Source organism: Xiphophorus maculatus, chromosome 10, assembly GCF_002775205.1.
Source record: "Xiphophorus maculatus strain JP 163 A chromosome 10, X_maculatus-5.0-male, whole genome shotgun sequence".
In the NCBI taxonomy this organism is placed as follows: domain Eukaryota; kingdom Metazoa; phylum Chordata; class Actinopteri; order Cyprinodontiformes; family Poeciliidae; genus Xiphophorus; species Xiphophorus maculatus.
Window position 1 is genome coordinate 14,593,016 of NC_036452.1, and position 12,065 is coordinate 14,605,080.

General features: G+C 37.7%; 1 protein-coding gene across 10 annotated transcripts in view; it reads left to right on the forward strand.

Moving 5' to 3' along the window:
* Positions 1-12,065, forward strand: part of LOC102220395 (ankyrin-3-like) — a 101,857-nt gene that overhangs the window by 52,655 nt on the left and 37,137 nt on the right. For 4 of the 10 annotated variants that reach the window (XM_023340525.1, XM_023340527.1, XM_023340529.1 and 1 more), the window contains exons 25-29: positions 1,835-1,958; positions 6,672-6,774; positions 8,403-8,447; positions 9,765-9,871; positions 10,231-10,263. In XM_023340525.1, the coding sequence (XP_023196293.1) occupies positions 1,835-1,958; positions 6,672-6,774; positions 8,403-8,447; positions 9,765-9,871; positions 10,231-10,263 (412 nt within the window). Of the gene's footprint in view, positions 1-1,834; positions 1,959-5,154; positions 5,167-6,671; positions 6,775-8,402; positions 8,448-9,764; positions 9,872-10,230; positions 10,264-12,065 lie in introns of all 10 variants that reach the window. The other 6 variants (XM_023340531.1, XM_023340533.1, XM_023340532.1 and 3 more) reach the window with 3 other exon arrangements.

The following is a 12,065-nucleotide window of genomic DNA, read 5'->3' on the forward strand; positions in this document are numbered from 1 at the left end:
TTGTCTGTAGCTCCTCCAGAGTTACTATCTGCTTCTTGGCTCCTTCGTCAGCCCTTTTCAGATCATCTTTTATTCTCGATCTACAAGTTTATCCCGACACAATGCAGCATTTGAAGTCACTCCAACAATGTTATGCCCCCGATCCACCTTTACGGGTAGTCACAAACCTGTAACCATTATAAACTGTACGGGTAAATATGGTGCAAAACAACTTTTCTTGTATTTAAAGAACCGAGTGGCTTTAAAAAGACTTTATGTGGACCATGACCTAAACTCACCCCTTTGCATTGCTCAGTTGAATGCTGCAAATTGTAAACCATGTTTCACTGGATCTCAGTGCAGGCTTGCTGTGTGATCTTGACAGATGAGTTTGTATTATGTGAAAGGACAAAGTGATCACTAATGGGGGAGAGGGTGCAGTGTGGGTGCATGTTTTGATCTAATGTTCTGTAACCAACCTCAGAGGCCATTACAAAACAGCGTATTATGTCCAGGTGAACTCTGTTTAGACCTACTGATTTGCTGAATTATGAAACCAGGGCTAAATACAAATCCATGCCACACTTTTCAGATTTTTTATTTCTAAAAGATGTTGAAAACTTTTGTTTTCCATTCAGTTTACCATTATTCACAACTTTCTGCCTATCACATAAAATACCAGTGAAATACATTGATGTTTATGGTTGCAGCGTGACAAAACGACAAAACGTGAAAAGATCTAAGTGGTGTAAACATTATTTTTTAAATCTATAAACTGAAACATTTTTTAGATGTTAGACGACTCTCTGAGTCACAAATCCCCCCCCCCACTATGTTTGTGCCGTAGGTGTGTGCTCGGAAAATCATACACACACAGAGAGACACACAAACACAGTCTGGATAATCCAGGAGCGGAGCTGGTAGGCGGGAGAAAGACGATCTGTTGACGTGAGTGCCGGCCTCTAAAACAGAGATAGACAGTTAATGCCGGAGCAGGCAAGGTTACGAGTTGAGGAAAAGTTAGTTCGAAGGAAAAGCCTGGGAGTGAACTTGTGGCTTAATGAATTGCTTCAAGGCAGGACGTGAGTGTGGGTTCTTTGCTAAGGGGACTTTGCTCTTGTTGGAGCTAAACGCAAAGCGAATCCTTGAGAATGGGCTGGAATGTGGCCAGATGGGGGTCTGTGAAGTATCCCGTGTGTTGCTGGGGGGGGCTTTACAAAGGGGGAAGGGTGTTGTAGCAGCAGTGGGGGTGTGATGGGACACAGAAAGATGGAGGGAAGGGGGCGTCTCTGTTGCTTTGTTGTTGCTGGAATGCCTTCCTTTTCTTTCTTTTCGTCTCTCCGCTTGCATGCACTTGCCTCCTCTCGCTTCAACTGTGCAGCCAGCGGCTAAATCAGTAGGTTTAGGTCTACTGTACCTCTGAGGGTAATAACACGCTACTAACAATTTTCCTGCTCACCTTTAAAGTATGTTCTAAGTCCTGAACTTATTTTTTTGTGTCTGTAGTGTGTTTAAAGTGATGACGCAAAGCTTTTTTGTTTGACAGAAACCACCTTCAAAATGCTTTTAACTTGTTTTTATTTTATTTGGATTTCAACAAGTGTTAAACTTCTCTTCAATGATGACTTTTGACTGAGTGGGACACTGGACCAAAGTTAAACTGGGAAACAGCCTCTGGGCGGAGGATGCATTGATTGACATGTCCAAATGAGTTTGTGTTTCTGCATGAATGAAAAAAAAAAAAAAACAATGAGAATTTTCTACTTATTCTCTAAGGGCTACAGGGATTGTGAACCATTTTTGAGTCTTTTTCTGCAAAAAACTAATTTCTGTTCCGTGTGTCTCCATCTGCCAGGTGATGATGCAATGACGGGGGATACAGATAAATATCTGGCCCCTCATGACCTTCGGGAACTTGGAGATGACTCACTCCCACAGGAGGGCTACATGGGCTTCAGCGTTGGTGCACGGTCGCAGAGGTAAGGCTCACTGCAACACAACATGGCAAAAGTCTTTGTTGAGTCTAATGCTAACTTTTTTGTGCTCCTGTGACCTTTTTTGCAAAGTGCAAATGGTATATAAAGTGCCAGAAAGATTATACAAATGTTAATATATTTAGATTTTTTTTAAATGAGATATATTGACTAAATATCTATTCTAATGGAGGCATGCAATCAGCATATAACATAAAAAATATCTGTTACCATTCAGATGCTCTTCTGTTTTTTGTTTTGACTGGCTGCACAACCATGTCACAAAAACTGTCCCCAAAATCTACATTTCTGTAAAGCAGTTAAACTCTCATAAGTAAAACAAGGTATGATTTGTGGAAAAAATGTGAGATTTGCACAATTACTTAGAAGCTCTCTGATATAAAGTCTTCTGGTGAAATAGGAGGTTGACGCCTATCACTGCCAGCTAGAAAGGGGAGCAAAAATCACAATGTAGCCTAAACGTTGCTAGCATTTTAGTTTTTTGAATTGCAGATTTTAACTCTGATAAATTACAAGTAGATTTAACTTACAATAGAGACCTTTGGAATCTCTGGTAAGGTGCCGGTTTGTTAAGTCTCAAAGATTCTGCCTCAGAATAACATTTATTCTGACTTCCTGCTCCTCAAACCCAAGTTAAGCTTTCCTAATATAATGTCATCACTCTACTGTATCCTTTGGCTGCTGTGTGCTTAGCTTTTTTTTTTTTTAACGTTTCTACGTATGGTGAGCCTGAATAAAATAAAACAGGAAAACTTGTAAAAATATTGATATAAAGACGACAAAATGTTCATGTATAGCTTTCTCTTTGATTGTCTAAGTGGTTGTATGCATCTATTTTTAGCAATAACATCAACAACCAAGGAGAGAATTGCAATGGTGAAAGTTTTGCATATGCAAGGACTTGTTTGACAATCGAGGACCAATGAAAACCTCATATTTGACATAAACAAACAGCAATAGATCAATATGTCTATTGCATACACTGCTGAAACTAACCGATTCATTTAGTTCAGATAGAATAGAAAGATGCTAAAATAGAAATGGTGCAATCATTGAACTTTCACTACATCTCTACAATGAACCACTGACTTGGCTTTAAAGGGACACAAACACAGAAGTAGATTTATCCTGCAGCTATTTTGAAAAATGTTTCTCTTAAGTGCGTGGAGGTTTGGGATTTAGTTGGAATTAAGTCTTTGAGCAAATAAAAAAACTGGCTGCTGCTCCTCTGTGATCTGCTGCCTGTTTTTCAAAGTCAATGTCTGTGAAAAATATTGGCTTTTATATTTTTACTACTGGCTTATGTTAGTCTATAATTGTTTTGGGGGGGGTTTTGCAATATTTTGGAAATAATCATACTTTGAGTTGGTGGAGCCTTCTAAAATCTCACTTGTAAGTAAGATTTGAAAAAATAGCTGCGTGATAAACTTCTTTCAAATAAAGTTATTTCTTGATGGTTATTTGGACAAAAGCTATTTGCATAGACAAACCCTTCAGCAAAAACAAAATCCTGATCTGAAAACAATTTCCTTATCAAATTCTTTAGAGAAATCACAACAGGGGGAGTTTCTGCGGCCACAGTCAGGGGTTACAGTCCATTCTGTTGAACTTTATTCTCTTTTGAAAACATTGACACTTGTGCAACATACTGCAGAGGGAGGGACTATTAAATATCTGAGGAGTGACATAAACGAACAACGAGCCATAGGAAATTAGAAACATGTTCAATTCAGAAGGGCTCAAGCACACATTGTCTGAATGTGTTTAATCAATTTAGTTTTTAACTAGTTTAGCTGTCTGGGCTTTCTGTTGTCATCCTGCATTGGCAGTTTTACTAGACGGTCATTTATTAAATGGTAAATGAATTAAACAACTTTTACTAACATCCACAAATACATCATATGTCTTGCTGTTAAAGCTGCAGTACTATTTCAGAACTGTGTATATTGATCGTGTTATAATAAATCTTGATGCTTTGCCAGGAGAAGAAACAGCTGTTTTACATTGGAGTTATTGAAACACTTGAATTGAAAAATCACATTCTCGAAATAATGACAAAAAGATTTACATTATAATTTAGGCATGGCACATAAATTGTAGAAAGACCCAAGAAAATGCTAATTTAAACAAATAAAAAGCAGAGGTAATTAAATAAACTGAAGCTAGATGCAGTCATTCAGCTGTAAGTGTGAATACTACGTGCACCTCTAAAAATTAGAGCTGCAACATCGATTTTCTTTTAACACAGCTACAGTAATTTGACCTAATAAAAATTTAAATAAAAGTAAAGAAATTGCACCATTGTTTTTGGTTCCTGATATTTTCTTTTGCAATCTTGCAATGTTTGTTTTAAGATGATACCACATCTATCTATCTGTTAAACTGTACTGTACATTATTGTGACGCTAAACACTTTATTATACAACTGTTTTTTGAGATTACGATAAGCAGAGTAAATCCAAAAGGCCATTTTCAAATAAATGAATGGACAATATACAGTAATTTATCAAGAGAAAACATGAAACTATCCAAACCAATCTGGCCCTGTGTTATAAAAGGCCTCACATTGTTTGCTGAATCGTGAATTAACTGTGATGAACCACATATTTTGGAAAGGTGAGTTTAAGTTCACTAGATACACCCAGGCCTTACTACTGTTAGACCTGAAACATCAAGAAATAACATAAGTAGAACCTGCCTAACAATATGAAGTAGGTTATGACCCACTACTAAAGGGGAACCATGTGGAACTCCACATGTGGTCTTAGTTTTCTGTGATGCATAATTTGCAAATAACACAAAGTATTACTGGTATGCCGAGATGAACAGATTTAGTTTGGTATCAACCCAGTTTTCCAATCTACATATTTAAGGTTTTGTTAGCTCTAATGTCTAACTTTCCTCAGAAAAACAATTTACGATACATGTTCATACTCACTGTGTGTTTAATTGATGAATTAAACAAATTAGCTTTATTTTAACCCTAAAGCCTAAAATACCTTATAAATAACACTCTGAAATTAAATCCGTTTGTAGATGAGTTATAAACAGAGCACTTTCTCTTATTTCAAGTCAGCTTCATTCTGCGTCTCTACTCCTGCTTCTCTTTGCATCTCTTCTTTCCCTCCTCTGTTTTCTTCATGATGTTTTATTCTCTCCTCATGTCCGCTCTTATTGTTAGTACCAAAGCCAGGTAAGGCTCTCAGCATGACGAGGCCCCCCACCCCTATACCTCCACCATCACCCTGCCTCTCCCTTTCCCCTCCCCCGGATCCCAGTCTCTGTTAGAATAATGACCACCTCTTCTGAAATATTGAAGTTTTCCTGCACATTTCACCTCTAATCCAATTATTTTTGACTGGTTGTTTGGTGTTTTAACATTGTGGGATGTACATGTGGTCTATTGTCTAATTTCTTACTTTCAGCTGTTTCTAATAGCATCATCTGTTTGCTTTTGTGTTTGACTGTGGTTCTTGTCCATGCCTGGGTCGTTGTAAGGTTTGCACAAAGTTGGAGCTTTGCATCATTTCGGTTTGTTGTGGAGATTTCCATTATCGTGCTTCCAGGGACTTGAGCTGATGCAGCATTTCTCTCGCTGTAAGAATGCATTGCTCTTTCTATGCTTAAATCATGTCAAAAGAAAAAAAAATACTCAGAGAAGACTAAGCTGTCCACTAAAGTATGTTTACCATTGTTAAAATCTAGGTCAATGAGTGAACTGGGGTCATGCAGTGGTTGAGCATAATTCAAATACAGATAAAACTAGCTCATACACTCTGGGACTAATGGCTGATAAGAAACACATTTGTGCAAAAGGATGTATGTATTCTGCTACTGAGTCATTTACAGTACCATTTGAGCATGACCAGTGTCAAAGGGACATGTGCGAAAAGTATCTTATAAAGACAATTGCAACATTGCTGCAAATATTTGCTTAACAGCTCAACTTTGATTCCAATGTTCAGTAGACATCTCAAAAGGCTTTGTGTTCTGAATATGTCACAGACATACAAACACATAGCAGAGCTGCAGTTGGCGCTTCATAGCTCAGAGAGGCTCCTGCTCTGACTCACCTTTTTAGCTTCACGTAAAGATGATTGTGCAATTTTCCAAAGTCTCGCTCAGATGATTTCCTTCGTCTGTCTGGTTTTCCTCTCTCTAATTACCAATTAGCGTAATCATTCCCGGGACGTTGCAGGCAAACACTTCTCACGTCATTGCTCAGGAATGCTATTTGTTTACCTCATAAATGTCCATCGCACGGCACACGAAGACTCTGAGCATTCTGAAACGTGAGGACGCAGCTAGTAAATGTGACACTGAGACACAATATAATCAGGAATCAGCTGTCTTTATCATGTTGATGATTACAAATCTAAAATGGACCCTTTTGTTGACTATGTAGTACCAATGTTAACTAATAGTGAGTTTATTGTTGCTTTTCTGTTGCTGCAAACAAATGAAAACATTTTCTTTATATCTTTGTTTCAATTTTCTTTTTTTTCTTTTTTTATTGTTTGTGGACAGTCAGGTTCCTGGAAGCTGCATGCATTTAATGTTTTTTTTTTTTTTTTCTGTTTACTTTCATATCCCTTTACGCTCCACCCCTTGCCAACTCCTCCTACCCCTCCCCTACCCTTCTTCATCACTGTGACTGTTGTCTTGGTAATCCGTGACTCCTGCCCCAACCACACCAAGCCTCCGTTCCTTCAGTTCTGATAGGTCCAACACGTTGAACCGGAGCTCCTTCACACGGGACAGCATGATGATCGAGGAGATCCTGGCTCCCACCAAGGACCCGGTATGTACTCTGTGCTTTGTGCGTGATTCATTTCAACCTGACTCGGTAATCTGCCGGTCGTTAACCCTTACTACTGACACAGTTCTGTCTCCAAATGTGCTGGGCTGGCTTGGTGCTGAGCCAAAAGCAAGACAGTTCACCAATCCTCTTACACCTGAGGGGGTGCTGTGACACAAAGACGACCAAATCCTGTTATATTTCACCTGAGAAGGGGGCATGACATCAGTTCTTAAGTCTTCTATCTAGGATAGATTACTGTGATGGCCTACTTTCCTTTACAGAAGGAATAACCATTGTCTATGATCCAAGAATCTCCTGGTTAAAGTTACAAAACCAAACACATCTTTCACATCTACACAGAAAAAATGAAGATATACAGTGTGGCACAAAAGATTTCAACTAACACTAATTGACATTTCTGAAGAAAGTCTTTTATAGCTCCTTCTTTTCAAATCCTGAATGAATGACTGACATATAGACCTATCAAAGACAGTCCCGTTTCTTTTTAAATAGCTTTTCACATCTCTATTTCTCCAAGTATTGTCTCTGGTCAGGACGGGTTGGCCTAAAACAAGCAGATTTAAGCCAGATTTCTGATTAATCTCTGCATTATTGCAACCTTAATAAACGGGGGGGGGGGGACTGACCACCAATAATTTAACTGTTTACTATAATAATAATAATAAAATATGTCTGTGTTTTTCAGATATCTGTAACTGAAAAAGTAACTGAAAAAATAGATTATGGAAAACACAAATGAGTTTTAAAAAAAAAGAGTTTACACAGCACAGTGATTTAAAATGCATAATGTTGACATCAGTTCATTCAAACAGCTTGAGGCAAGAGTGTGTGGAGCAGCCAGATGGTTCTGATTTTCATGTTTCAGACACGTTTCTCTGATTGCAGCATTTCAAAAAGTTTATGGGGATGATGAGATGTGAGGAGTCTTGTAAATTTAATGTCCTCTTCTGGAAAACGGACAGTGAGCAGAAATCCATCAGCCTTCATGTCCAGGTTTTTGCTAAGAGCTCCTAAGAACTGCTTTATTGGTGTTTGAATCATTATCTTCTGTTTGGTCTGGTACAACCTTAAGAGTCGTGTTTTTGTGAGCTGTAAACAGAAAATCAGAATAAGGGCTTGGAAATGTTGGCTTCTGAATTGAGTTATTGGAACAAATGAGCTTCTCAATAATCTATTTAATTGAAAATGAGTGTATTTGCGATATGATACTGCAAAATCATATTAAAAATAACACTGGTTTGTTCCCTGAGTTTGAGCCTACACAACTGAGTCAAAGTTAAGAAAAATTGTTGGCCAGAATAGTTGACCGATTCCCAAACACTAAAGGAAAACTTTTTGAGAATCCGACAAAATACTAGTATAGACCAAATGACAAAAAGTTGACAGGTAGCTGAAAACCTTTTGCACAATACAGCATGTGGTCTGTTCTAAGCTGATCATACCATTTGCAAAGAATCCATGTTTATAGTAATCTTTTGAACCTCCATAGGCTCCAACAGCAAACATTTTGTGTTTTAAAAAGCTCCACAGTAATTTCTGTTGGGTTGTTTGTTTCTCTCTAACTATTGTGAAATAATAGCATGCTGTTCTCCCTCACGCTGCCCCAGATGCTCTGTAAGGAACGGTCTTTCATTGTAGAGCATCACAATAAGGTAGACATCAGTATTGTTGTGCATGACACCGAATATTTTAGCTCACTTATAGCTCCATCTTATGGATGTTACATGCTAACTAAAATCTGAGGAGAGGGTTTATGTTCTGAGAGAAAAATAAAATAGTAGTTATTTTGGCATGTATATTTATATAAAAAAACAAACAAACAGAAGGAGCACACTTGAAGAATGCTGGGAGGTGAAACTGCAGCATAATGCATAATTCTGCACAATTCTTTACTTAAATCAATGTTCTCTGGGAAAATAGTTTCCTGGTATTACTGATATGACTTTTGGATTGAATTGGACTGCAAAACGGTAAATATATCCTCACTAAATTTTTCCATTCATATATCCATTGGTCCTTACATTCTGAACCAAAAACTACTAATTTGGGTGTGGAATAATGTAAAATTTGAACATCAAAATAAATTTCCTCATAATCTTCTTCAGCTGTGTTTCAGTTTTTTCAGATCCAGCTTCGCATGTTTAGTCATATTTTACATACTGCAGTATGTAATTTTTTTATTTGGTTTTGAAGCTGAAAGCACTGTGGTCACTGCTTCATTGGGATCACATATAACAAAAATATTTTACAATGAACATCCTGTCAACATGTAAACATTATGAATGTTCTACATTCTACATAGTTCTGTGAAGACCTCAGCGGTTTGTTGGGGAACATTAGTGAACAAACAGCGTCATCCAGTCCAAGAAATAAAGCAGACAGGTCAGGCAGAGGAGCCTGGCCTGTTTGCTTTCTCATAGAGCTCTGACAATCCACCATATGAAAATAGAAAGAATATGGGCAAACTAAAAGCCCATAGACATCAGCTTGCTGTCCAGCTTCCAGCAGGACAGCAACCATAAATATACAGCCAGAGCTGCAGTGGGACAGCTTAGATTAAAGCAGGGATCAAATATTTGTTATTTGGCATGGCCAGGTAAAAGTCTAGATATAAATCCACCTGAAAATCTGTGGCAGATCTGATGTCCTCAACCTTTCTGACAGAGTTTGAACTGTTTTGCAAAAAAATCTGCCTTCATGCCAGACTTTTCCGACACTTACCTGTAAAAAAAAAAAAGAGAAACAAGTACTGTTTTATATTGATCCCTCATATAAAATCCAAATAAAACACATTTGTGTTCCTTTGTTGTTGCAACCTGGCAAAATGTAGAAAAGTTATGGGTTGTTCAACTTTTTCCAAGGCACTTTTCCATTTTATAGAAGGAAATGTTAAAAGTTTTTTACCAGATGTAGAAATGAACCTCTGGTAAATACTCAAGTCTTGATAATGATTGTTCTTTGCTTTGCAGCATCTGTTGATGACAAAGGACGCCGACAACGACTCTCTGAGGAGGTACAGCTGGACTGCAGACCACCTGGATAATGTCAACCTTGTCTCCTCACCGGTGCACTCTGGGTAAGCATGTTTGAAATGAAGAATGGAGAAATACAGGAGTGTCTCCATTTCACTATGAAGATAAAGACAAAGGCAGAAAGAAGGGAAAAGGTGGGGGTCTCTGCCTGCCTGTTTTGCAGTTTGTCCTCCAGATTTTTTATTTTTTTTTTTACAATTTTGTCTCCCTTAAGCCTTTAGCATGTCTATACTTCAGCCATGATGGAGCTGCAACTGAGAAAACATTTGACATTTTGGGAAATTTTCTGCATCTGATGAATAATCCCAAAGTTTCAAATGTATTTTTAAGATTTTTTTTTACAGTGTTAAAGCTCTGTTTTTGACTTATTCCTCCTTGCGTTACTTTGTCGTCCATCCTGCAGTTTTTCCTCTCCGCTTCCGCAGTACGACAGCAGGTGATTTGACTGTGATTGGTGGCTCTCTGTCACACCTTCCCCCTCTCAGTTCACTCATAACATCTGTGTTTGTCCTCCTCACTCATCAATTGACCTTATACTCTTGACACAAAGCGAGGGCTTTTAGATGTGTTTTTGTCCTTTTGTTTTGATTTTCTAACTGATCTGAGTGACTGTGTTTTAAAAAAATAGGCTGAATGTGGTTTTAAAATGTTAAATTCTTTAGGGTTTTCTTATATGTCATGGTCTTTATGTTATCTTTCTGAACAGAAACTAAGAAGGGATGTTTTAGCAAAAACGTAGTAACAGTCAAATGGACAACACGTTGTATCAGGATTTCCCATTTTTATCTCCCCTTTGTATCAGTTTTTCACAATAATATGGATGAAATTTTACCAGTCAGTGAGGTGATGAGGTATTTATGATATGCTCTGTTCGACTGGTTAAACTTTAGCTATTATAGTGCTTACTGAGGCCTATAGAGTCTGAAATTTATTTGTTGTTAGTCAACATTTTAGATGAATTTGCTAAATTGAACATTGCTAAGAATACTGGGAACTACCAAAAATAGTTCCCACTCACGAATCTTTCTCAAGACAAACAACCTTCTAAAATTAATACTTTTAGGGAGGCGGTCACTTGCTCTGATCATTTAATTTATGCACCTGATTTGAAGGCTCAGAAACATCTATAGGACATTGAAATAAGCATAGCTGGAAGAGATCTTTACCTTTATTGGATGTAAAGTGGAGATGCACCGATCATGCCTTTTAGTTTAGATGCATTTACTAAAAAGAGAAAACAAATCAGATTTTTCTGTATTTTACCTCCAAATCTCTTGTTGATTGATTTGTGCATCTCTTATTAGTAAAACAGCAAATACATTGCTCTTTTACATAACAACAAAAGTTGTAATGTCTTCATGAAATGCTATGTCAAGGTAACATGACATTTCAGCACCATGTTGCATGATTTGGGTTTGTGTGAGTGTCAGCTATTACTTTTTGGGGAGGTAGGGACAGAAATAATTAACTTCTTGGTGTGAGAAAAACACAAAAAAAGATCAGAGGCTCCTGTGTTGGTGGCTTAAAAAAATAACTGCTATAATTTTAAAATACACTTACTGGTCACTTATTTAGTAACACTTTACCGGTGCAAGGTTGGACCCTCTTTTTACTTCAGAACTCCCTTCATTCTCTGTGGTATAGATCTAACTGGTCCATATTTATATAATACCATTATTCAGTTTCTGCAGATTTATGTGCGTCACATCCATGAAGAGAATCTTCCATTCCACCATGTCCCAATATTGCTTTGTTGCACTCAGCCTCCAAACACATCTCTTGCTGATGTGTTTGGAGTACAATGAAGTCATTGTCATGTACAAGAAACCAGTTTGAGATGATTTGAGCCTTGTGACATGACTTATTATCCTGCTAGAATTAGTTCTGAGAAGATAATTTTCTGAACTCTTTTTGATGAGGCTGTGGAAATTTTTTTAGCCGCAGTTTCTTGATCTTACCTGACAGGACTGAACCCCGATTTGAGTTGCTATCTGTGTTAAAAAGGTAATTCTGAAGGTGTCCCTAATAAAGTGGCCGTTAAGTGTAGGTTTAATGTTTCCATCCATGTTGTCCTTTTCTTACATCAGTTCCAGCCAACATAGAACCCCTCTCACATTTTTGTTCTCTTTACTGTTTTCCTCACACTTACTGTCAGTGTTTTTATAAGATCGCAGCATGGGACACGACCTCACCTTAACTAAAATTTCTCTCTTCATCAGCACTACACTTAAAACAACA